At 48.1% G+C, this 25993-nt stretch overlaps 1 protein-coding gene across 6 annotated transcripts in view; it reads left to right on the top strand.

Annotated features, from left to right (window-relative positions):
• NVL (nuclear VCP like) overlaps positions 1-25993 on the top strand; it is an 89530-nt gene that overhangs the window by 55023 nt on the left and 8514 nt on the right. For all 6 annotated transcript variants that reach the window (XR_002076480.2, XM_053909462.1, XM_053909463.1 and 3 more), the window contains 4 exons: positions 4088-4194; positions 21404-21480; positions 22913-23001; positions 25578-25648. Coding sequence is in view for 5 of the 6 variants with exons in the window: in XM_053909462.1 (XP_053765437.1) it covers positions 4088-4194; positions 21404-21480; positions 22913-23001; positions 25578-25648 (344 nt within the window). In the remaining variant the exon portion in view is untranslated. The remainder of the gene's footprint in view (positions 1-4087; positions 4195-21403; positions 21481-22912; positions 23002-25577; positions 25649-25993) is intronic.

Consider the following 25993-nt stretch of genomic DNA (forward strand, 5'->3'; position numbering starts at 1 on the left):
AGCTGTAGCAGTACTCCCAGGGCAAGAAGTTAGTGTTCTCAGCAGCTGATGGCTGGGGTGTGGAAGTGTCATCAGTTGACGGGACCTGTTAATGGATTGGCTGTGGACGTGAGTGAGTGGAGCCCGGCCGCGCCTCCAGGTCTCGGCCGGAAAGACTGGAAGGATGAGCTGGCCTCAACCAAGGCAGGAGAGAGCATGGTTGCCCCGTTCGGGGAGGACATGGGAGAAGATCGGGGCGTCTGTGAAGTGTGTCACGTCCCAGATGGCTCTCTGTCACAGGGAGGTGCCGGTGTGCGCCTGCTTCTCACTTTCTACAACGCCCATTCCTTGCCCTCTTTCCCTTTAGAGGACGCTAAGAGTGCTTTTCCCTTTATCGTCCTCTAAAGTGTAAGAAGCTGATTGGTACCTACGAGCTCTAGACACACAGCACTGGATTTTCTTTGAGAGATGGTGTAATGCATCGAATTTTGGAAAAGTTTTTGATAGAGCATAGTTTGCCATCCCATAGTAAGATCTGTATAAAGTGCTTGGTGGGGGTCCTGGCTGGCTCAGTCTGAGGGCCTGCGACTCGATCTCGAGGTCATGAGTTCAAGCCCCATATTGGGTATAGAGATTACTTAAAAAATAATAAAATCTTTAAAAAAATAATAAAGTGCTCAGGGTGCTTTTTACTCGAAATGAAGTAAGTAATTCCTTAAAATAAACTAATAAATAAATTTGTAATAAACTAAATATGGTGCTTGTCAGTTAGAGATATTAAATGATTATAAAATTCCTAAACTAAGTGCCTTCTAATTATGATTGGGATTGTTTACATCAGGCTTCATTTTTGAGCATGCAGCTCTGACTTTTAATATCTACTTGTATATTCAAGTTAAAAGATGTTTCCACCATTTGGTATTGGCATAGACACAGACTTACAGATCATTGAAACATGATAGGACCTACCTATAAAATACCTATAAAAATATTCCCCCACGTATCTGGATGATTAGTTTTTTGGGGTTTGTTGTTGTTGTTGTTGTTGTTTCCTGCTGCAAAAAGCTTTCCTGTTTCCATTTGGTCTGTGGCTTGGGAGCAGGCTCCAGGGTGTTGCAAAGCTGCCTGGTGGCCACAGAGAGAGGCTCGGGCACCAGCCCTGGCATCCGGGGGCTGCCGGAGAGGCCCCTCACGGGCTGCTGGGCTCCAGAGACCCCGAGTCATGCTGGGGGGTGAGCCTTTCCAAGAGATGCCGGCCTCGCCCAGCCTGGGGAGGGGGGCAGCCGGCCTGCGGAGGTGAGTCAGGGGGTCGCCCATCTTCCTGATGAGTTTCACCTCCGTCTAGGAAGTGCTTCTCCTGGAAGTCACGGCGCTGGGGGTCTGCGCGGGCCAGACCCAGGGCGTGTAGATCCAAACGGGCCTGGTCCAGACCAGGGCGGCTTCCGTGGCATCCAGGCTCTCACCCCCCCATCCTGGCACCTCTTCTGCACGTCTCAGAAGAGGGCGCGGCTGCTGTGCTGGTTTTGCACCTTCAAGAGACGCTCAGCACCCTCCCGCTTCTCCTTAGCCAACTCGTGGGAGAAGCGGTCCACACCCTCCAGAGCCACATCCTCCCGGTGGAAATAGGAGCCCAGAGAGAGGGAGGGGTAGGAGGCCCACGGGTGCTCGTGGACCAGGACGTTGACGGCGGCCTCCACCTCAGTGGGATAATTCTGACGAACCTGGGAGCTCATGGTTGATCGGTAATGAGGAGCTGAGTTCAGAATAGGGTGTCGTCCGGTCCCGGAGGCAGAAGGTCTGGATAATTGGGTTTTTATAGAACACGAAGGCCATGCAGTAGAGAAAGAATAACGTTTTAAACAAATAGTGCTGGGACAGTGAGATATGTGGGAAAAATAACCTTTAACCTGTTAGAAGCCACATGAAAAATTAACCCAAAATGAATCAAAGACCAATGAAAAGTCACATCTGTAAAACTCCTGGAAGGAGGCAGAGGAGAAGTGTTTTCTACCTTGGACTAAGCAAAGATCTTTTAGGTATGACATCAGAAGCACAGTGTTTTAGAGCAAAAGGATAAATTGAGCTGCTCTTCACAAGGACAAGCCGCGCAGACATGGAGGCAACATTTACAGAATGTGTCTCTGATGAAGGATCTATATCTGCAGCATGCGATGGATTCTCAAAACTTAGCAAAAGAAAAACATGAAAAATTGGCTAAGGACCGCACAGACGTTCACTGCAGTAGGGATCCCGGTGGCAGATAAATATGGGAATGTGCTCGGCATCTGGTCGTCAGGGAGATGCAGGTGAAGGCCGCCGTGAGAGACTACTACAAACCCTACGTTAACCAGGGCACCGGGGCGGGGGGGTGGGAGGGTGCTCGGTGTGTTGAGCATCTGACTCTTCATTTTGGCTCAAGTCGTGATCTCACGGTCATGGGGACTGAGCCCCACATCGGGCTCTGTGCTGGGCAGGAGCCTGCTCGGGAATATCTTCCTCTGTCCCTGCCCCACTCGTGCTCGCTCTCTGAAATAAAAAAAAGAACTAAAATTAGAAAGATTGTACAAGCAACTGTAGGGGATGTAACATGGCACAGCTAGTTTGGAAAACGCTCTGTCGGATTCTTTAAGACCAGCACATCCTACAGTGTGATGTTGCCACACACGGAGGGACTCACCGGAGAGAAAGAGAAACTCACGCAAACACATGTCCACGTGTGCTTCTGGTGGGCCAGAACTGGAAACCACATGTTCATCAACTGAAGAATGAATACTTCTTTCTGTCCTGAAATCGAGGCGTATCCATACAGTGGGATACTGCCCGCAACACAGGATAAGTACTGACACACACAGGAACTTAGGTGAATGTGGATAATTGTGTTAAGTAGAAGAAAGCAGAGCACACAGAACGTGCTTGCACTTTCTTGGGGTCAGGGAAGAGCAGGAGAGAAAGGTCACAGTGGGGTCCCGTGTAAGTTTTTAAACTGCAGAGGTCTCCTGGCCCCTGAATGTGTGGGGCCCTTTGCCCTGTAGAGTAAGATGGCGCCCAGGCGCGCGGGGCAGCGCTCCATCACGATGCCGCGAGTGTTGTGCAGTAATCGTTCTTTCCCCATTTCCGAGTAGTTTATCCTCGCATCTTGCAAGTCCAGTAGCTTGTTGAACATTGAAAAATCACTGAATGAAGTATTTAGCTTCCCCAAGGTAACTGAAGAACAAAACTAAACAAAATCAGAATTTCGGCTCTAAAGAACTCTGCTTCTTTATGGAAGAATAAATTAATGGTTAGGTCTCAATACGTGCATTAGAAAACACGAGTCCCATCATTTCTAGGTGTGTCTGTACACGAACAAAGGTCTTCTTATTGTGAGCTTTGGGAAGCTTCTCTGGAATGATTGAGGGACCATTAGAAGCGATTAGGCTTAAGAAATGGGCTCTTTGTTCCTAATGAACTTCAGTGTCAGGCAGTTTGGGGTTTGCTCTTTGCTACCGTTACCAAGAATATGGTGGCCACAAAGGAGGGTGGAACTTTCTTCTGGGGGACTCAGGGAAGGCTTCCTGGAGGAGACCTTGTTTGAAAATTCCAGTAGTGTAAATGAGGAAGAAAGTGTTTCAGAGGAAGGAACCACTGAGAGCAAAGAGGAGGAGGCTTGAGGCTTCAGGTTGTCTCAGGAACAGCAAGAGGTCTGGTCAGTGGGGTGTGGGAGTCAAGGAGAATATGAGAGAGGGCACCAGAAAGGGCGCGGTCAGGTCTTGAGGGCCTGCCTGCCATGGTGACAGATGTGGGCTAGTTCTGCAGGCACCACACAGGGTCCCAGAGCGGGGAAGTGGACACACGGGACCAGTGAGGAGCCCCCCTCAGCCCTGACTGAGGGCAGGGTCAGGAGAAGGCGCCCATTCAGAGGGGAGAGAGAGGCCTGGAGCCAAGCGGGTTCGGCCAGGAAGGTGGGTGGGCTTTTCTTAAGGATATACTTTGATGAGCAGGAGTTTTTAATAAGTCTAGTTTATCAGTTTTTTCTTTTCAAAAAAAGTGCTCTTTCCACCTCTCACGTTAATTGTATTATTTAAAAAGATTCTGTTTTATGAAGTCTTGACTCTCCGTTCTTCTCCAGATATCATTGACCCTGCAATCCTGCGCCCAGGACGCCTGGACAAAACACTTTTTGTGGGTTTGCCGCCCCCAGCGGATCGCCTGGCCATCCTGAAAACCATCACCCAAGTGAGTACAGGAAATGGCGTATTTTGGGTGTGTTTGTCTCGTTGCAGATACAGACTAGCATCTGTCGCTTTCAATATTTGCTCGGCTGTGTCTCCCAAAGACAGATTTTGATCATTGAAGAGACTGTGCATTCTTTGTTATTTGCTTAAAATGACAGGGATATTTGTTAAGTTTTGAGTTAAATGCTCAACTGATATAATTGAGATTTTACTCTGATCATATTGTTTTGTTCTTTTATTTTTTTAATTTTTTTATATAAAATTGTTTTTAATGTTTTTTTTTAAATTTTTTTTAAATGTTTATTCTTGAGAGAGAGACAAAGACAGAGTGTGAGTGGGGGAGCGTCAGAGAGAGAGGGAGACCCAGAATCCAAAGCAGGCTCCAGGTTCTGAGTTGTCAGCACAGAGCCCGACGCGGGGCTCGAACTCACAAACTGTGAGATCATGACCTGAGCCGAGGTCAGATGCTTAACTGACTGAACCACCCAGGCGCCCCCACCTTTTTTTTTTTGGTATTTTGTTTTGTTCTTTGAGATCTTTGATTGTTACTTTACAGAAATTTTCTTTAGAGGGATTTGAAATGGAATAGAAACTTTTGGACAATAAATACAGGCCCATTATAAATATCCAGAGAAAAACTGAGTTTTGAAACCACAGTGTTGAGTCTGTCCTCCATGCTGATGTGTACCGTCTTTTTTTTCTTCTTTTTTTTTTTTTAACGTTTATTTATTTTTGAGAGAGAGATAGAGTGTGAGCGGGAGAGGGGCAAAGGGAGAGGGAGACACAGAATCCGAGCTGTCAGCACAGAGCCTGACTCAAGGCTCAAACTCACAAACCATGAGATCATGACATGAGCCGAATTTGGACGCTTAACTGACTGAGCCACCCAGGTGTCCCTCTTTTCTTCTTTTTAAGTAAACTCTACATCTACAGTTAAGCGACCGACATCAGCTCAGGTCATGATCTCTCAGTTCATGAGTTCGAGCCCCGCATGTGCTGGGGCTCAGAGCCTGGACCCTGCTTCCGAATCTTTGTCTTCCTCTCTCTGTGCCCCTCCTCACTCACGCGATCTCTCTCTCTGTCTCTCTCTCTCTCAAATATAAACATTAAAAAAAATTTTTTTAATAGTTTATTCATTCTGCTATGTTCCTTGAGTTCTTTCTTTGATTAAGAATGCCTGGGGGCGCCTGGGTGGCGCAGTCGGTTAAGCGTCCGACTTCAGCCAGGTCACGATCTCGCGGTCCGTGAGTTCGAGCCCCCCGTCGGGCTCTGGGCTGATGGCTCGGAGCCTGGAGCCTGTTTCCGATTCTGTGTCTCCCTCTCTCTCTGCCCCTCCCCCCGTTCATGCTCTGTCTCTCTCTGTCCCAGAAATAAATAAAAAAGGTTGAAAAAAATAAAAAAAATAAAAAATAAAAAAAAAAAAGAATGCCTGCTGGTTGTTGGGGCACCTGGGTGGCTCAGTCGGTTAAGTGGCCGACTTCGGCTCAGGTCATGATCTCATGGTTCACGAGTTCAAGCCCCACATCGGGCTCTGTGCTGACAGCTCAGAACCTGGAGCCTGCTTCAGATTCTGTGTCTCCCTCTGTCTCTGCCTCTTCCCTGGTCACACTCTGTGTCTCTCTCTCAAAAATAAATAGACATTAAAAAAGTTTTTTTAAGTCTTTTAAAGAACGTCTGCTGGTTGTTACTATACTTATGACATAGTAGCCGGAATTGAGTTTTTCTTGGTCACACAGTCTTTCTTCCTGGTCCTTGTAGAAATTGCAAAATTATTTTTTGACTTTTATTTATACGCATATATATTTTTTATGTAATCTCCATGCCCAACGTGGGACTCAAATTTATGACCCAAGATTGAGAGTCACATGCTCCACCGACTGGGCCAGTGGGGCGCCCGTGTTATTTATCTATTTTTAACGGAGTTATAGTCGACACGCAATATTATTTTAGTTTCAGGTGTGTAGCATAGTGATTTGACATTTTAAATGTTTATTTATTTTGAGAGAGAGAGAGAAACGTGTGAGCAGGGGAGGGGCAGAGAGGAGGGAGAGAATCCCAAGCAGGCTCCGCACCGTCAGCACAGAGCCTGATGCAGGGCCGGAACCCACGAACGCTGAGATGAGGACCTGACCAGAAATCCAGAGTCGGACACTCGACCGACTGAGCCACCAGGCGCGTCCGTTTCTGCAAAATGCCTTTGGGACGTTGAATCTGTAAAGATGTCTGAGGCCGCTGTGCGCTTTCTCTTCCCCGCTGGGGGATGATCTGCTTTTTCTGCCTGGTCTGCATTTGGGAAGCTGGGTAAGGGCGGCGGGTGCCTCACTGCCGCTGGTGGTCTGCCGGCTGTGGGCGCACATTCTGGGTGTGGGGTGCCAAAGCTGCTGCAGGCAGGGGGCTGTGTGTCGGACGTCTGGATACCTCTGATTCCTGCGCTGGGCTTTCCTTCTCTCAGGCGCCCGATTTCTGCTCTGTCTCTCTTACCGTTGGTCCCGCGCTTTGGCTTCTGCCTTTTTCTCCGTGGTCACTGTGCCGGGTGGACACTGGGAGCGCTAGGAACACTGCGCCCGTGCTCCCGAACTCTCTCCGTCGTCCCTTCTCCCGTCCCTTCTCCCCGCCGTGCTTCCCTCCCTCTCTCCGCCCGCCACCCCCAGCCCTGCTGCCTCCTTGTCCCAGTGGGGAGGCCCGCTCCCGCCTCCGTCCCTTCCCGCTCTGCCGGGAGCCAGGTGCTGCTGCTGCCTTGCAGTCGTGTCCTTGATGCCTGGCGTGGGAGAGGGAGCCCAGCTGGCACAGGTTCACCCTCACGGGGACGCCCGAGTGGGCTCCGTCCTGGAGGACGCCCCGTGTGGTGACCTGGACCTGCCCTATCCACCCAGAGCGCGGCCCGTCCCCACGGCCGTGCCCCCGGTGCCGCAGGGCCGCCTGGGGGAAGGACGCCCCCCTTCTGTACTGGCAGAGGGAGACTCTGGGCCGTTGCTTCCAACTGCAGGGAGCAGCGTGTGCGGCCGCCTCCCGACAGAGGAGCGAGGGCCCGCTTTGTGGGCCGAGGCCCCCACTGACAGCAGTCTGGAAGACCGCTCGGAGGAAGGGGAGGCAGAGGTGGTGCGGTGAGGCTCACCGGAACCCGGGCCGTGTCGGGCGCAGCAAAGAGGACGTGGGTGTGAGCACCGTGTCCGGTTTTCGTAGGATGCTGGACTGACCGTAGAGTCGAGGGGCAGACACCGAGGAGGGTGAACTCTCTGCTCAGACCGCTGAATAGATGAGGGTCCGGGGACGAGGAGGCGATGCTGCTGGAGGTTCTGGTTCCCCGGGGGTTTTCCAGGCTGGAGTCGGCTCGGAGCTTGCGAGTTCTCGGGAGCCCTCTGGCTGCCACCAGCACGTGGCTGCAGGTCAGAGACATGAAGACGTGCCGCTTCGTCCCGGGGGCTCTCCGTCTACCCGGCCACCCCTGGGCAGCGTCTGGGGACATTTATGTAGGGCGGAGGCCAGGGGTGATGGTGCTGCCGGACCACCTACGGGGCACGACACGAGTTATCCGACCCAAAGCGTCAGTGACACCAGGGGACCCTGCCGCGGTTGTGTGTCCAGTGAGTATGGTGACGAGCGTGTGGCCTTTCTCCCCCGCCCCCGGCTCTGTCTGGGAGCCGCGTTCCCGAGGTTTTGTTTGCTTTGGTCAAAGCCTCTGTGTACGGATGTAAGCACCCCCGAGCATGTGCGTGCGCTCGCTGTTTGTGCCCACAGGTCCCTGCAGTGGCCATGATGTGATAACTCACACTGGCCCCTGGGATATCACTCATTAAGGGCGGAGACCGGAGTGCGTGTGCCAGACAAGACGCAGGTGGCGTTCAGGGCCTCGATCGACGGTGGTTTCAGGTGTGTTTCGTCCTCTGTGTGGCGCTTGGCACCGGGGGACAACTGGACACTTCTTCATCTAGAATTTTCAGTGCTGTTTGCCAAAATGATTAGTCCTCAGACTGAGGAGCGCATGCTCAAAGCCCCCCACTTTAAAGGTAAAATTACTAAGAAAGTAAGACAGTAGAGGATTAGCCTGCGTTATCGTAAACTACCTATATTCCCGATGGCGTGTGAACTCTGAGAACCCTAAAACCTAAGACGTAGGCCTCACCGCTGAGGGGCTTGTCTTCCAGACCAAAGGATAATATGATGTTTATAAAACAACAAGCATATTCATTCATTCCCGAGGAGGGAGGAAAACGAAGGGAAGATAGCCCGGCCGCGTCCGCGTATGAATGCAGAGGGCGCACCCCCAGGGGGCTTTGTCGGCGTCTCCCAGTGTGACCTCCGGCCGCACGCACACTGCCCGCCACGTGCACACCGTGACCGCCAGCCGCCCGCTGTCGCTGGACCAGCCACGTACTTTGACCGCCAGCAGCCGGGAGGGCTGTGAGCGGCTCACCTCAGTGAGGTCAGCGCTCTGCCTCGGCGGTAGGTTTGCAGAGATGGGAAGGGGCTTTGCCCCGAGTCACCTTGAAAAGGTGACATGTGAGGGGTTGTCTTCAGATGTCCCTGCAAGGGAGGGTGGACCGCGGGGACACTGAGGTCGGTAACAGAGCCACCGTCACGTGTTAGCCAGGACGGGGGAGTCTGACCATTTTGTGGCTTGGACCCTGTGTGCGCGTGTCTGCGTTCAGACACGGTGATGTCAGGGCTTGTTTGTGTCATTTTTGTCTTGGTCCGTCCTGGTCACGGGGCGGCCTTGTGTGATGTCCACGTTCTGTGACGTTCTGTCCAGCAGGAGAACAGCACCGGCTGGCCGTGAGTGTGGACATTGCCAGGCAGCAGTGAGGCCCGCCTGACGGTGTTGGGAGCCGCCCGGCGTCCAGGACTGCTTCTCTCCTCTGCCTTGTGTTTCCACACGTTCTGTCGTGAGCGTGTAGTATATTTGTGGCGGGGGGGGGGGGGGGGGGGGCGTGGTTTAAAGAATGGTTTTCTGGCATAAATGTAGAGGTTTAGGAGGAAGAGCGGAGAATCAGGCAGATGTCCTTTGGGCAACTTTCACGCACAAGGTTGTGAATGTGGAAAGGAAAAAAACAAAAAGACATTCGGATAGAAAAATGAGTTTGACTTTAAAAAGCAGCATTTTGTAGCATTGTGGTTTGAACTGTTACGTGCTCGGTCCTCAGCCTGTGTCAGCGGTGCAGGCAGAGGAGGCGTTCGTTCCGTGACTTCCTCTCTGACCTCAGTAGGTAGTTCCGCTCGAGTTAAGGGGGTGCTCTGCTCTCCCTCGGGAGCCTGGGCGCCCACCCTGCAGAGAGGTGCCCACACTGCAGTGTGCTCCACCCCTCCTGTCCCCCTCCGCCTCCCCCTCCTCTTCCCCCCTCCCCTCCCCTCCTCTCCTGTTCCCACCCTCTCCTTCCCTCCTGGCCCCTTCCTCCCTTCCTGCTCCCCTCCCCCTCCTCCTCCCCTGTCCCTCCTCCCCCCTCCGTTCCCCTCCTCCCCTTCCCCTTCTCCCTCTTCTCCCCTTTCCCCTCCCTACTCCCCCTTCTCCCCCCCCCCATCTCCCTCCTGGAATGTTCTTGTTCATAAAGAGCCAGAGTGGGCAGAGGGATAGGACTCAGGCCTCTGATTTCAGGGGAGAGTCCAGTCAGACACCCTGGCTGCACACACTGTATAAATCAGTCCCACCTGAGAAAAAGTGGCATTTTCAATGTTTACCCTTCCGGTTTCAAAGTTTGCTGGCATCTTACTTGAATCCCCCAGATTGTTATATATGCTGTTTCTTCTTATTAATGCATGAAATAATATGGAGAGATTACAATAAAATTCTTTCATCTTGGTCCTAAAAGTCTGAAAAGATCTGTAGGTCAGAGCAACTTCTCCGTATCTTTTAGAGTCTTTTAGAGTTTTCTCTTTAAGAGAAAAATTAGTGATGACAAACTACTTTTCTTTGGTGTTTCTGGTAATGATGTGGTAACTAGAGGCTTATCAGTAAAAACCCCCTTCGGCAAGGGGGATTTCTTCTTTTAACTTCCATTTCTTCCTTAAATAAACATCATTAGAACTTGCCCTCTATCAAAAAGCCAAAATGATCATTTGATAACTGCCAAGGGCTTCAAGATAATAATCTTTTCTTATATAATGCTTTTTAAAAAATGTTTATTTATTTTGAGAGAGAGAGTTAGAGAGTGGGCAGGGGAGGGGCAGAGAGAGAAGGGGAGAGAATACCAAGCAGGCTCCACACTGTCAGCCTAGAGCCCAACGTAGGGCTCAGACTCACCAACCATGAGATCATGACCTGAGCCGAAATCAAGAGGCCCTGCTTAACCGACTGAGCCACCTAGGCACCCCAGATAATGTGTGGTTTTTAAAGTTACAATAAAAATCCCACTAAAAGACCCCAAATTCCCCATTCATTTTTTAGATTGTGTCCCATGAAACTAAAATATATGTTAATATCTCACCTGGAAATGTTATCTGTCCAGTTTTCATGAGCCAAGAATATCAGATATAACAACAGGTAATATTTTTGAAGGTCATAACTGTGCATGTATGGATATGCTTAATCCTTCCAACTGCTTTTTGAACTGTTTGAAATGAGATATTTAAATATTCAACTATCGTTTCCATTTTAGTGATGAGCAAACCGTAGCTCACAAAAGTGGGGTATAGACATGTATATTTCTATACGTATATGTTTAGAGACTGGCAAGAAATTGTAAATTAATGGTGCTAAGATTATGTTAATTTTCTTTATTTTTTTCAATCAACTATATAAATAGATGTCATTCTGATTCCAGACGCTGTTATATGACAAAGAATAGATTTCTCTGACTAAAGGTAGATTAAGTTCTTGAAATAAAAGTAATAGTACGTCATGAGATATTTTTGAACCTGAGCTTTCCATACATCTAGTATTTAATCAGAATTCTAGGAAAAGTAGTGTAAATGGGTCATAACTTCCTTTTTTTTCTCTACTGTTCCAATTTTAGTATATGTGCTGCCGAAAGGAGCACATAACTTCCTTTCTCTTAATCGTGGTAATATGTTTAACTTAAATTTATCATTTTAACCGTCATTTTTTCATTTTTATTAGTTTCGGGTGTACAATACAGTGATCCAACGCCTCATACAACATGCTCGTCACAAGTGCGCCCCTTAATCCCCATCCCCGCCCCCCCACCTCCCCTCTGGTGATCAGCCGTATGTTGTCTAGAGTTAAGAGTCCGTTTCTTGGTTTCTCTCTTCCTCTTTGTTCATTAGTTTTCTCAAGTTGCACATATGAGTGAAATCATGTGATATTTGTCTTTCTCTGACTTCACTTAGCATAATGCTCTCCAGTTCCATCCACGATGTTGCAAATGCAAGATTTCATTCTATTTTATGGCTAAGTACTACTCCATTATGTATATATACCACATCTTCTTTATCCATTCATCAGTCGGTGGACACTTAGGTTCTTTCCATCGACTATCGCCGATAGTGCTGCTATAAACACTGGGGTACATGTGCCCCTTTGGATTAGTGTTTTTGCATTCTTTGGGTAAATACCTAGTAGTGCAATTGCTGGGTCGTAGGGTAAGTTCTATTTTTAACTTTTTGAGGAACCTCCACCCTGTTTTCCAGAGTGGCCTCACCAGTTTGCATTCCCATCAGCAGCGCAAGAGGGTCCCCTTTCTCCGCGTCCTTGCCAACATCTGTTGTTTCTTGTCTTTTTGATTTGAGCCATTCTGACAGGTGTGAGGTGATACCTCACTGTGGTTTTGATTTGTATTTCCCTGATATTTGGCGATGTTGAGCATCTTTTCTTGTGTCTATTAGCCTTTTGTTTGTCTTCCTCAGAATAATGTCTATTCAGGTTCTCTGTCCATTTTAATAGGGTTATTTGGGGCGGGGGGGGGGGTTGATGTTGAGTTCTTTATAGATTTTGGATACTAACCCTTTATTGGATATGTCGTCTGCGAATATCTTCTCCTGTTCCATAGGCTGCCTTTTAGTTTTGCTGATTATTTCCTCCACTGTGCAGAAGATTTTTATTTTGACGTAGTCCAAACAGTTTAATTTCACTTTGGTTTTCCCTTGCCCGAGGGGACCTATCTGGAAAAATGTTTCTATGGCCAAGGTCAGGGAAAATCACTGCCTACATTTTAACCATTGTTAAGTGTACCATTCTTTGGCATTGGTACATTGACGTTGTCAGACAACACACTTGAATTGAGTAATTTAAAGATCAAATTGGCTTTATTCAACAATTCATGAATGTGGGAACATTTCATTTCGTCCAGCAGGTAGAAGGAACTCCGAAGAGCTGTAGAAAAAGAAAGGCTTTTAAAGGCAGAAAGGAGGTGGGACAAGGAAGTGTGTTAGCAAGAAGTGTGTCGTTTCAGACCAGGACACCTTCCTGAGGGGTTGGAAGGGCCTTTTGCGGGGATTGTCTCACTAGTGCTGACCACTCTCCCTGGTGTCAGGAGGTCCCCTGGCTGGTGTGGACCGGGGGTTCCAAGCTGATGGCTGACGGTCCCCTCCCCGTGTCAGGAGGTCCCCTGGCTTGTGCGGACCGGGGGTTCCAAGCCGACGGCTGACGGTCCCCTCCCCGTGTCAGATGGTCCCCTCCCCGTGCCAGGTGGTCCCTTGGCTGGTGGGGATGGGGGCCCCAGGTCGACCGGCTGAAGGTCACCTTCTGGGAGAGGCCGAGACCGCAGTTGGGTTGGGTGTTAACGTCTCGGTTTGCCGACTGGGACTCGGCCCGAGTGAGTCCGTTTGGGGCCTTGTCTCCTTCCGAACAACTGCCCCCTCTTCTGACCCGCCCCTCGGCCTGCCTCAGGACGCCAGAAATGGGAGGCCTGGGCGCCACTCCCCGCTTGCGCTCTGCAGGCCCGGCAGCGTGTGCTGACGCCCCGCGGTCGCGACTTGAGGCTCACGCCTTTTAAGTGGCTCCTCGTCTTCGCTCCTCTCCTGGCGTTCCAGTCGCGGGGGGCCGATTCGCCCGGTGGTCAGCGCTGCGCACAGGCCTCCGCAGCTTCTGAGAGAGTCCAGCCGGCCGGCGAGACCGCGGTGGTCCCGCTCAGGGTGGCCCCGGCGTCGGGAGTGCGCTTCAGAGCCACGGCCCCCGAGACCCGAACCAACCGAAATCGAGCCGGAGAAAGACCGTGTTGAGGGAGTGACCTTTCTACGTGAAGTGGCTCGTTCGGTGATTTCAGGAGGCTGTTTCAGCTTCGGCAGAAACGTTAATACTGTGGTGGTGGCCGCAGCACGGACGCCTCCTTGTGCGACCAAGACACGATCAAGGCCTGTCCTGCCATTGGAAACAAGTTGGGCCAGAGTCTAAGGATTTTCATTAGATGAAATCTGCTTTAGTGGCAGATTTTCAAGAGTTAAGGAGAGGTTCCTCATCTTGGCTTCATTTACATTTATTCCTAACCAAATTCACGGAAGCTGGGACCTGCCAGAAGGAGCTAATTTTGAATCACGAGGGCCTTCTGGTACAGCCAGGGAGTCCAGCAAAGTTTAAGGGTCTGAGGACCACGCGGATGGTTTTATTCTGGTTACCTGTGCCTTGTGTCTTCTTTGTATAGAGCCTGGACGCGAGGTTCCCTGGGTTTGGGTTTGTTAGAGACAGGGAAATGGACCGTAGGCGCAGAGAGACAGGGGTGATGGAGAGGGGCTGAGTTTGTTCGAGAGAAACCGAGGCAGGAGGCTCGTGGCAAGTACAGCGGTCACGTGGAGGTTGGATTACCCCCTTGGTCTTGGCCTGGGCGATACGGATGATGACATTATCTTTTCAGGCCGATGCCAGGGGGCGGGGTTTGTGTTTAGTGACCGTGAGGAGGCCTCGTCTGGCGTGCTGGGAGGAAGCAGGCCACCTCGATGGTGATCGCTTCTCCCCCCAACTCGGGTCCCGCTGGCGCAGGCGGAACCTCTTGTGCCGTGTGACGTGTACCCAGAGGTGAAGCCCGAAGTTTGCTGCCCTCTGGGCAGTGAGGACCACCGGGCGTGGCCCCTTCAGAGATCCTCATCCACGAAGGGGGCCGAGGAAGTGGAATGTTATTTTGGAGAGTTGTAGCCAGATGTTTGAGGAAACTGGAATTCAGGACCGGTCTCGTGATAGGTGGGTAACAAAGCCTCAGAGGCACCTAACAGGATTAGAAGGGAGGATGACGGAGGTGCAGAGAAGTTTGTCTCCACAGTTACCTTCATTTTTCGGATGTTAGGGGATCAGGTAGGGAGATAGTACATGTTTCATCTTTGTTTCCGAAGGTGTACTTTACCCGACTGTTGTAGGTCACGTCTGGTTCCTCAAATCTGGAAAAATAAAACGTAAAGAACCAGTGCCTCAAGCAAGAGTGGTAAAATCTGTAACCTCAGTTCGTTCAGTCCCACGTTACTAATTCTTGTTCTGTTCGAATCAGGTTTTGCCATGAGTTCTGGAAATTCTTACCCAGTTCGTTTTTATGATCTTGAAGTCACCAGAAACCTGTGTTTGCCAGGGCGTTGCTGTGAACCTCCTTGATGACCCACTTTGGCAGGAACATTATTGCAAAAGCATCTGAGTAAAACAGTAACTCTCTATAAATGACAAACACCTTCAAACAAGGCCCATTGTTAAAGATCTGATTAGAGTGCATTGTGATAGAGTTGATGGGAGATTTGATTGGTTCTGTGACGCAGCATTTTTAAATGAAAACTGGTTTTATGATGATAACGTTATTCCAGGACGTGTCAGACTCTCTCTGCGATAGTTCTGTAACTGCACAAACACCACCCTGGTTGTACTTCTTACTTGATATGCTGGTTTTACATATCACGTGAGCCTTGCTTCAACATGTCCCTCTAGAAGGAGAGAAAAAAATCTTTTGAGATGTTTTAGGGGCCCTCTGGTCAATTTCAAGATTAATTCTAAGATACAAAAACAAAACAAAACATTTAGGATTTGAAATTGGGAAGTAATCCAAGGAAACTTGTCCTTGCTGCAGATGAGATCAAGTTCAGATTCAGTTGTGCATAAGCACACTTGGCATTAAAGCTTTTTTTTTTTTAACCCTTAAAATTCAATCTTACCGTGACCATGCATAAAATTATTTCTCAACTTTTAAAAACCTTAATTTATAATGAAAATTAAGAAGTGAACAATCGTGAACTGTCCCTTCACTAGCCTTCTGTGCCTTTGCAAATTTATAAATACTTCTTTTTTTTAATTTTTTTTTTTTTATGCCCAGCATGGAGCCCAGCGTAGGGCTTGAACTCACAATCGTGAGATCATGACCTGAGCTGAGATCAAGAGTCAGATGCTTCACCGACTAAGCCACCAGGCGCCCCTGTAAATACTTATAATTGCTAGAACTGTATGCTTTCCTCACAGTAAATGCTTTGGCAACACAAAACATGTTTCCTCCCAGACCCAAGGATCTCGTGTTCCTCTGCAAAGCCAAATGTAGAAGAACCTGGTTTTAGTAGTGTTTGGGTATTTCATTTGGGGATGGCCTAGGTATGCAGTGAATTTCATTTAACTCATCATTTAGCAAACCTTAGCTTTAAGGTTTTGAGTAACCAAAAGATTTTGGAAACTATTTGCTGAAAATTCCACCTAGAAATTGTTCCCATTTACATCTGTGTAAATCATTTGTTCTTAACAGGTATGTTTAGATTACTTTTTTTTTTTTTTTTTTTTTTTTTTTGGAAGACAGAGAACGAGCAGGGGAGGGGCAGAGTGAGAGAGAGAATCCCAAGCGGGCTCTGCAGCGTCAGCCCAGAACCGCACTCAAGTCTTGAACTCTCAAACCGTGAGATGATGGCCTGAAGTCGAGTCGGGTACTCAGTGAACTGAGCCACCCCAGTGCCTCTGGATTACTTACGAAAACTTCATTGACCTGGGACACGTAGTTTTCTGACCAGCCAGTTTTGTAACTGGTAACAGGAATGTATCTGGTTAGCAAGCCAGGTAGAATAACAGTTGCCTTATATTCAATGTTAGTTCAAAGACGTGTCTATTCTAATTACACCAACAAACCGAAAGTAGCGTTTAGTCACCAAAGATTATCCTAGATCATGTGAACTTGGGGGAAAGAAAGCTCCAAACGCCTGGGTTGGGTTTTGTATTTTTAAGAGTCTTAGGAATCCTTCCACAAAGCCTATGGAAGGCTTTTCTTTCCGTCTGGGTACATAGTTTAGGGGACAAGGCCGGGAAAAAGTTCCTAAGCAGGCTCTGAATATCAGCTTCTACTTTAGCCAAGTACTAAACAAATCTTTTTAAATATGCTGTCTGTTTTAGCTGGGACAAACAGCAAATGTTTCTGGCAATATCGAACCAGTCCTTGGACTTAAAGAGTCGTCACCAAATAGGGTGCAGAAAAATTTTTCTCTTTCTTTTTCTGCTGGATACACAGAGGTCTGGGAGGGCTGATTTGGGGGGAGCACGTTCACCCCCGGGTGGCTCTTGTTTGTTTCCAGGATCCCACGTGTAGTTTCCACGCAGGTGTGAGGACAGGGAGAGGCCCTGCACCTGCCAGACTTTGACAAGGTTTCCCGCTAAGTATCATCTCCGTTTGCCCCGGCTGTTCTGGGGGTGAGGCCGCGCCAGCCAGCGGGTCCCCCACAGCCTCAACCAGCTCGGGGATGGCCCGTGGGGCCCTCCTTACTGGGGAGATGGGGTGTCTCTGCTGGAGCCACTTAGGCCGATTTTGTTCACTCTTGTTCCAGAGTTCGTCCTTCAGAATCGGATCCGTGGCCTGTCATCCTGTTTCCTGCCTTCTATCAACCCATTAGTCTTTGGAGTGAACGCAAGTGTAGAAACCTTCAAGGATCCTCCTTGGGTTTAGGAAATTATTTAGCTGGGACCTTGAATTTGGCAGTTGGCCAAGGATTGAAAGCTGCCCCAAGAGGATTGCCGTGGCTGTGGCCTTGGGTAGTCTTATTTGGAAAGGCACCTATTTGATAGTCTCCTCAGAGTGAAAGGGGTTGAGGCTGAGGAGAACTAGAAGGAGGCGGGGAGCCAGTGATGTCTCACAGCCTCTCATTTCTCATTTCGCTTTAGCATTTGCCATAGATCTTTCTTTGTAGCAGTTTTGGAGTTTTGGAGCATTTTGGAGGCGTCTTCATGCCAATTTAGATAAGTATCCCATTCTCTTTGGTTTCGGAACCCTTTTTTTTTTTTATTATTATTTTTTTAACGTTTATTTATTTTTGAGAGAGAGAAACACAGAGTGTGAACAGGGGAGGGGCAGAGAGAGAGGGAGACACAGAATCCGAAGCAGGCTGCAGGCTCCGAGCTGTCAGCACAGAGCCCGACATGGGGCTGGAACTCATGAACCGTAAGATCATGACCTGAGCCGAAGCCGGACGCTTAACCGACTGAGCCACCCAGGCACCCCTGGAACCCTTGTTTTTAAGTGTATTTTTAAAATTATCAGGGACGGGGCACCTGGGTGGCTCACTCGGTTAAGTGGCCGACTTCGGCTCATGTCATGATCTCATGGTTCCTGAGTTCCAGCCCCTTGTCGGCCTCTGTGCTGACAGCTCGGGGACTGGAGCCTGCTTCGGATTCTGTCTCTCCCTCTCTCTCTGCCCCTCCCCTGTTCACACTCTGTTTCTCTTTCTTTCTCAAAAATAAATAAACATTAAAAAAAAAATTTTTTTTTTTTTTTAAATGATCTATCAGGGGCGCTTGGCTGGCTCAGTCAGTGGAGCAGGCGACTCTTGATCTTGAGGTCATGAGTTCAAGCCCCACATTGGGCATAGTGCCTACCTTTAAAAAAAAAAGTAATCGTATCTACTTGTAAGACTCCTCATGGTGGCCACTGTAATTTCCCAAAGGGCTGGCAGCAGTTGGTGGGATCCAAGCTGCAAGTGGAGTTTAACCCACATTTCTGTGTGGCCGTAGTTTTGAGCCTCCAACCTGACATTTCCAGACTCAGTTCTCAGGACATAAAAAGGCCTAGTAAGATTTTGCCATTTTTGCAGATATGTGCAGCTTCTGGGACTGTAGTTCTTAGACGTAAACTAAAAGCAAGTGTGCTGGATGGAGGTGGCCTACACCTGAGGGTTGGACGCTTAACCAACTGAGCCACCCAGGCGCCCCATCTCCAGTTTCTTCCATCGGCGTTTTACAGTTTTCAGAGTACTCGTCTCTCATCTCTTCGGTGAGGTTTATTCCTAGGTATTTTATTGTTTTTGGTGCAATTATAAATAGTGGTGTTTTCCTAATTTCTGTTTCTGCTACCTCATTATTGGTGTATAGAAATGCAACAGATTTCCGCACATTAATTTTGTATCCTGTGACTTTTACTGAATCCAGGTATCAGTTTTAGCAATTCTTTGGTGGAGTCTTTCAGATTTTCTATAGACTATAATGTGGTCTACAAATAGTGAAAGTTTGATTTCTTCCTTGCTGGTTTGGATGCCTTTGATTTGTTTCTTGTCTGATTCTGAAGCTGAGACTTCCAGTACTCTGGTAAATAACAGTGGTGAGAGTGGACACCCCTTGTCTTGTTCCTGACCATAAGGGGAAAAAAGTCTGTCAGTTTTTCCCCATCGAGGATGATGTTGGCTGTGAGTGTTTTATATACAGCATTTATGATATTGAGGTATGTTCCCTCTGTCCCTAGTTGTTGAGGGTTCTTATCGTGAACGGATGTTGTGCTTCGTCAAATGCTTTTTCGGTATCTATTGAAAGGATCATATGGTTTTATCCTTTTTATCCATTGCTGATGTAATGTATCATATTGATCTACAAAACCTTTTTAAAGTTTGTGTGTTTATTTTGAGAGAGAGAGAGAGAGAGCAGGGGAGGGGAAGAGAGAGGGGGAGACACAGAATCCCAAGCAGGCTCCAGGCTCTGAGCTGTCAGCGCAGAGCCTGTCACGGGGCTCATACTCAGGAACCACGAGATCATGACCTGAAGCGAAATGGAGAGTCGGATGCTTCACCCACTGAGCCACCCAGGCACCCCGGTTTGCGAGTGTTTTATTGAGAATTTTTGCGTCTATATTCATCAGGATATTGGCCTGTAGTTCTCTTTTGAGAACTTTATCTTTATCTGGCTTTTGAGAACTTTTGAGAACTTTATCTTTATCTGTCTTTGGTATCAGGATAATGCTGGCCTCATAGAATGAATTTGGAAGTTTTCCATCCTTTTCTGGTTTTTAGAATACATAGATACTAGTTTTTTTATTACCAAAATAAATAACAAAGATTTAGGAACTTCCAAAGCTTCATTCAGTTGCAGACTTGACCTGCAGAACTCAGATTTCTTAATTCCTGGTCCAAAGTTATTTCTTCTTCTTAGACCTTTTTAATGAAGTACAGTACACGTACAGAAAAGTGGACGTATCGTTTATATGCCCGCCGTAAGAGTCTTTGCAAACAAAACCTCCAGATCAAGAAAGAGAACGTTTAGGGACACCTGGCCGGTTCAGTCAGTGGAACATGTGGCACTTGATCTCAAGGTTGTGGGTTCACCTCCCACGGGTGTAGGGACTTCTTAAAAGTGAAGTCTTGGGGCACCTGGGTGGCTCCATCTGTTCATAATCTGACTTGATTTTAGCTCAGGTCATGGTCTCAAGGTTCATGCGATCGATCGCCACATTGGGCTCTGTGCTGACAGTGCAAAGCCTACTTGGGATTCTCTCTCCCCCTCTCTCTCTGCTCCTGCCCTGCTTGTGCGCTTTCTCTCCCTCCCCCTGCCTCTCAAAATAAATAAACATTAAAAAAAATTTTTTTTTAGAAAAAAATAATCTTATTTTCAGAGGTATAAGCAAGACATTACCCAGGTCAAGTTAGCCTTGCAAATTAACATTTGTATGATGAGACTGGTTTTGTCTGCTCAGAGAATTTTTTAAAAATTAAATACAATCTTTTTTTAAAAGTACATGAACATTAGCAGTTACATCCATAGAGTGGTGTTGCCGGGGCCGGAGAGGGGGTACGGGAGGGTCAGTGGTTAGTGCGTCCGACGTTTCATTTGGGGACGATGAAGAAAGCTGTAGGCACGGATGGCTGCACAGCACCACAGACGTACTCCCTACACTAAAAATGGTTAAAATGATCAATTTTGTTAAGTACATTTTACCACAGTGAGAGAAGAGGTGACCACCAGAGCCACAGAAGCTGTGCTCCCCCTGCTGCCACCACCTGTGCCCACCGTTAACCGACTAAATGGAAAACCTGTGCAATAGAAGAGATCTTGCCGTCTGGCCGTCTAGTTTACACACAACTGGAGGGAAAACAGAAAAAAGCACCAAGATTGTTTGCCTGAGGTCCCCTGGAGTTTATTCCCCGTGAGGACTTCCCGGATCAGAGTGCATCGAGCGGGAAACACAACTGTTTCTTGAACCTAGATGAGCATCTGTGTTTTATCAAACAATAGCAGCTCGCAGTTGTATAGTTTGTGAAATCCTTACGCAGGCCGAGCTGGGAAGAAGTGATAAGACACCGGACGTCTGCGTGCAGAGCCCGGCCGTCTGGCGGCAACCTCTGCTCTGGGCGCCTGCCGCGTCGATACCTAATACTCACCTTGAGGCTGAGTAGCGTGTTTACTCACTTATTTCCTGTGCGTTCTAACATAGCGTTTGCCACAACGGGAAGACCGCCTGCAGTGCATGTAAGTTGTGAATCAGAATAGTAAAGCAGATATCTACCCTCTGACCGGGTCATACATCTTAACTCACTAGAAACTGTTTCGTTTGCCTCTGCGGTTTCAGTCACTGAAATGTCACTAAATCCGCAGTGTGCGCACGCAAGGTGCCGTGGGGCGTATTCTGACGCTCGTCCTCTCCGGCTTCCCTCGGTGTGTGAGCCGGAGGGGCCTTGGCACCAAAGTCTGGATCGAGGTTCGGATAAGGCCTCCGAAAGCACACGCGGAGCCCAAAGGGCTGTGTCGTCGTCCCTGGTCAAGTTCTGAGCCGCTCCGCCTTCCCGGCCGGTCCCGCGTCACAGCGGAGCACTGCCCAAGTGTCCGCCACGTGTAACCTGCCAAGGGGAGGTGTTCCTCCCCTCTGGACAGCTTCGGGGGGCGGGTTTTGTCCCTGCTGTGGCTGCACGCTTTCTTTGGACGTCACAGGCATCAGTCGTTTGCTTTCGCTTCGTCAGTGTTGGCATCTGCTTCTTAACCTTCTTCTCGAAACTGAAATTTTTAAAATTCTTCCCATACTGGTCAGTGATACTCATTTAGTCAAGCGGCCGTTACTATTTACTAAGAGCCTAGAATGTGGAAAAGTACTGCTCTTGAAAGCCTCACTGGAAGCTGGTGTTTTCTCTCTTAGAACGGCACCAAACCCCCACTGGCCGCAGATGTCAGTTTGGAAGCCCTTGCTGGGGACCTTCGCTGTGACTGCTATTCGTGAGTACCCGGGTCTCGGGCCCGTTATGTCTCTCAGGCTCCACTTCCTCAGGGGCGCAATGAGGCAGAGTGGTCTTGCGGGGAGCACTGAGTCAGGGGTGAAACCCCTCTGTCGGCCTCTTCCTTCTTAGTGAAGGGACCACCCATTTTGAGGCCCCGAGGAACCCCGAGGTGCAGGGGTTGTCCGGACGACAGGACGTGATCAGAGCACTGTGGTGACAGCGTGTGAACGCCCCTCCCACCCTGTAAGGAGAGTGTCTCCACCTCACCCCGGCCCTCTTGGGAAGTTACTGTTAACGGGGCAAAGGCTTAAGTGAGTAGTTTACAGCTTCAGGTGCTAAAATCTGAAAAGATGTCCCGTTCACAACAAAGGCCGTGTCACGGCAGAGCTAAGCCCGGGCCACATCCTTGGGTTACACGGCGTAGGGTGTGCATTATAAAGGGTCAGGGTTAACGTTGAACGGTGTGTGCTTAGGGTTTATGCTCCTGTAATCACTTTGAGAGACCGATAATTGTAGGCTTCAGCTACTCGTTTGTGATAAAGACGCCTCCACACCTGTGTAAGGGGTTTCAGTGTTAAGGAGAGCAGTGAACACCCAAGCGTGTGTGTAATTATTAAATAGCATTGTAAACCAGCACCTAACCGCAGAAACATTGGATTCACTTCACAATGTAAGCTCTGTGGGCATTTAAATTTTATATATTATCGGGGTTATCAACTTCAGACATTAAATAGGTTTAATGGCTAGAAATGAGGTGTTTCCCCCAGATTCAAACTCTTTCCCGAAGGGCTGCAGGAATTCTGTTTAAGATGTAATGTGGTGAAGCACCAGTCAGCACCAGCATTTTCCGCTGAACTCAGGAACCATGTTGACACGGCATATTATTGCCCAGAGTAATTATGTGAAGGCTTGCTGGTTTTCCTGTTTTAGCTCATTTATGGTAGGTCCACTCAGCTCAGGCTTGAATCAAGGGTATTAAAGACTTTCTAGCCTTTGTGTTTCCCTGTTTTGAACTAGGTGCCATAAATGACTTCTTATCTGAGCTTACTCGAGATGTCAGGTAGCGTGTGGGCGGTCAGCTTGTCGGCAGCCTAGGCCTTGTGAATGAAGATTTTACGACAAATGTGTCAGTTTCTTTCTCTTGACTTGGCGATTCACTTTTTGCATTAACAGTATCTATTGCTATTAGCATTGGAGTAGTTACGATTCATTGCTTTATTTGCATCGTAATTACCCTTCTTCTAAAAATTAGAAATATTTTAAGTAAAAGTGAGAAGCTCTTTCCTACTGACCGTCATCTGTTTACCCCACCTTTATCGGTTGGTTTCTTTCCTAATTGTGTAATATGTGACTGAAAATTGCTGTCAGACTTCTTTCTGTTCTTTTCAGTGTCTAAGAATAAATCAGTGAGGATGGTTATGTTTTTGCAGGGGTGCGGACCTCTCTGCTTTGGTACGAGAAGCTTCTGTCTGTGCTCTGAGACAGGAAATGGCGGAACCAAAGAGTGGGAGCAAGAAAGGTACCGTTCTTCCCAGAATTTCTCGGTTCCACTTACTTAGCACTCCGTATCGCTAAGGCCACTACTGACCCGGAAAGTGACCCTGTCATAGCAGCTCTTATCTGTGATGTTAGCACTGATGTTCTGCTGGGGCCCGTCCAGGAGCCCGCACCTCGCCTGGTTTCTGCCACATTTGCCTGGTCGCCTGCAATTCGTGGCCGCGCTCTCCCGAGTCCCACGGACCCTCACACGCACCTCCCTGTCCTCTCAGCCTGCACTTCATCTGCAGGTCAAGTCCATGTTGATCTTCTGTTCCGTGCATTTCCAAAACTTGTCTTTTTTTATTCCTACTGATTTTCTCTTTCTTCTCCTCCCTTCTTTCCTCTGGCTACCGAGAGTCTCCGAACTAACTTTTGTTCCTCGTCACCCAGCATCTGTGTGGGTTACGTTCATCAGCACCCACCACCCACGCCATAATTTTTGTTGTTTAATTGTCGGATTCAGGCACCTGAACTTCTTTTATCATAAGCTGTTTCAGATTCCTCTCGGAAGTAGGTGATGTAACTTGCAAAATTAGGGTATCTTGAGAGGAACGACATGTGAGCGTGCTGCCTGAGAGCCGAGTCTGACCGCGTTTAAGGATTTCTCGCTGGAAACTTACAGGCCTCCCTTCACATATTGGCCGCTACTACTAATAATGCTGTTTGGACGTGACTTGGTGATTGTTCAGCACATTCTGATGCCCCTGCCCTGCTGCACTTAGCCTTTCTAGTTCCCTGTCCTCCAGGGACTCTGAACGGGTCTCTTGCCGACCGATGCCTTCGACTACACATTTTGTTTTCGGCTCAGGTCACAATCTCGTGGTCGTGGGATTGAGCCCTGCATTGGGCTCTGCACTGGACATGGAACCTGCTTGGGATTTTCTGTCTGCCTCTGCCCCTCTCCCCCGCTTACTCATCTCTCTCTAAAATAAAATTTTTTTAATTATTTTTTTTTTAAGTTTGTTTATTTTGAGAGAGAGAGAGAGACGGTGTGAGCAGGGGAGAGGCAGAAGGGGAGAGAGAAAGAATCCCAAGCAGACTCCACATTGCCAGCGCAGAACCAAACATGGGGCTCAAACTCATGAAACCATGAGACCATGACGTGAGCCAAAACCAAGAGTTGGACATTCAATTGCCTGAGCCACCCAGGCGCCCCCTAAAATAAAATTGTAAAAAAATTTTTAAAAAGAATTGGAGCTCCTTGTAATCCATTGTTGTGTTATTATCTTTGTACATTATATATATATATGTTATAATTCCATAACATCTAATTACATGTATGGACTCTTTTTGTTTGTTTTGAGATAGAGAGCTGGAGTTGGGGACGGGGAGAGAGAGAGAGAATCCCAAATAGACTCTGCACTATGAGTGCAGAACCCAGCGCAGGGCTTGAATTCACAAACTATGAGATCATGACCTAAGCCAGAGTCAGATGCTTAACTGACTGAGACACCCAGGTGCTCCATGGACTCGTAACTACTATGGAATAATACTGTGTGTTCCTAGTTAAATTATTGGAATTTATCTTAAAAAAGAACAGTTCCGGGGGTGCCTGGGTGGCTCAGTTGGTTAAGCATCCGACTTCGGCTCAGGTCATGATCTCACGGTTCATGAGTTCAAGCCCCACATCGGGTTCTGTGCTGACAGCTCAGAGCCTGGAGCCTGTTTCAGATTCTGTGTCTCCCTCACTCTCTGCCCCTCCCCCACTCGCACGCTGTCTCTCTCAAAAAATGAATAAACACCAAGAAAAAAAATTTTTTTAAAGAACGGTTCTAGTTGTTCTTCATTAAATATCACCATTAAAGGGTAAACAATGTTAAAGGAGGGCCCCCCAGAGGGTATGTGATGTCTCTTTGGGGTATCCTGCAGTAAAATCCGATGAGCACAAGGTAGGAGAAATGGTGAGACGTTGGCCAAAGGGTACAGACTTCCCGCTGGAAGATGAGCAGGCTCTGGGGAGCAGATGTATTGCGTGATGACTACAATTAGCAATATGGATTATGTATTTGAAAGATGTTAAGACAGTAGATCTTCGAAGTTATTACCACACATACGAAAAGTGATTATGTGAGGGGAGGGAGGTGTTAAGTAACCTTGTGGTGGCGGTCACTTTACCACATGCAGGCGCGTGTATCGGACCATCACACGGCACACCTTAGACTTACGTACGTTAGATGTTAATAATAGCTCGGTCAACAGTGGGGGGCCGGTAATGAAAACATGGACTTGTTTTGTTTTTTTCAAAGTGTAAGAATCTCTAAAGATGAACAAAGTACTTTTTTATATAATTTGTCCCAAAATAAACTGTTTTGATTGCCTCGATAGACACCGATATAAAACTTAAGCACTTGTGTGTAAGATTAAATATGGTCAGGTGTGTGCAAATTAAATGAAAATGAGAAAATGTCCAGAAAATGTGATAAGCAGACTGTTTGAGGCTTGAATCATTCTGAAAAAAAGCAGAAGCAATGTGATCACTCATTTCCCCACATTCCCTCGACCGATGGGAAGTGAGCACACTGTACCCACCCGTGTGTCTGTGCGTCTGCCCCACAGGTGAGCTCAAGGTCCATCAGAAGCACTTTGAAGAAGCTTTCAAGAAAGTGAAACCATCTATATCAAAAAAGGTAAGAAATGCTCTCAAAATGTGCACAGAAAAGAGACTGGAATCAAGACCGGTAGCTCATGACAACAAGGAGAATAATTGCCTTTGTGAGAACATTCTTGAGAGATTGTAGTTTTTTGTATTTCTTGGAAGACTGAAGCCAGAAGGGAATGACCCCTCGTGTCTGTCTCCACCCTCTTGGGATTTCTGATCCGTCTGGTTCACCAGTTATCTGAGCTTCTCCACCCTTGCAGGCAGCCTTTTATCTGCCTGGAGCCAGACTCGCCCTGGTGTCCAGGCCAGTGCAAATGTCCTTGCGGAAGGTTGGCGAAGGGCTAAAGGAAATGGCTGACATTTCTTTACATAA

Source organism: Panthera pardus, unplaced genomic scaffold (assembly GCF_024362965.1).
Source record: "Panthera pardus isolate Hobbes unplaced genomic scaffold, ASM2436296v1 HiC_scaffold_21, whole genome shotgun sequence".
In the NCBI taxonomy this organism is placed as follows: Eukaryota; Metazoa; Chordata; class Mammalia; order Carnivora; family Felidae; genus Panthera; species Panthera pardus.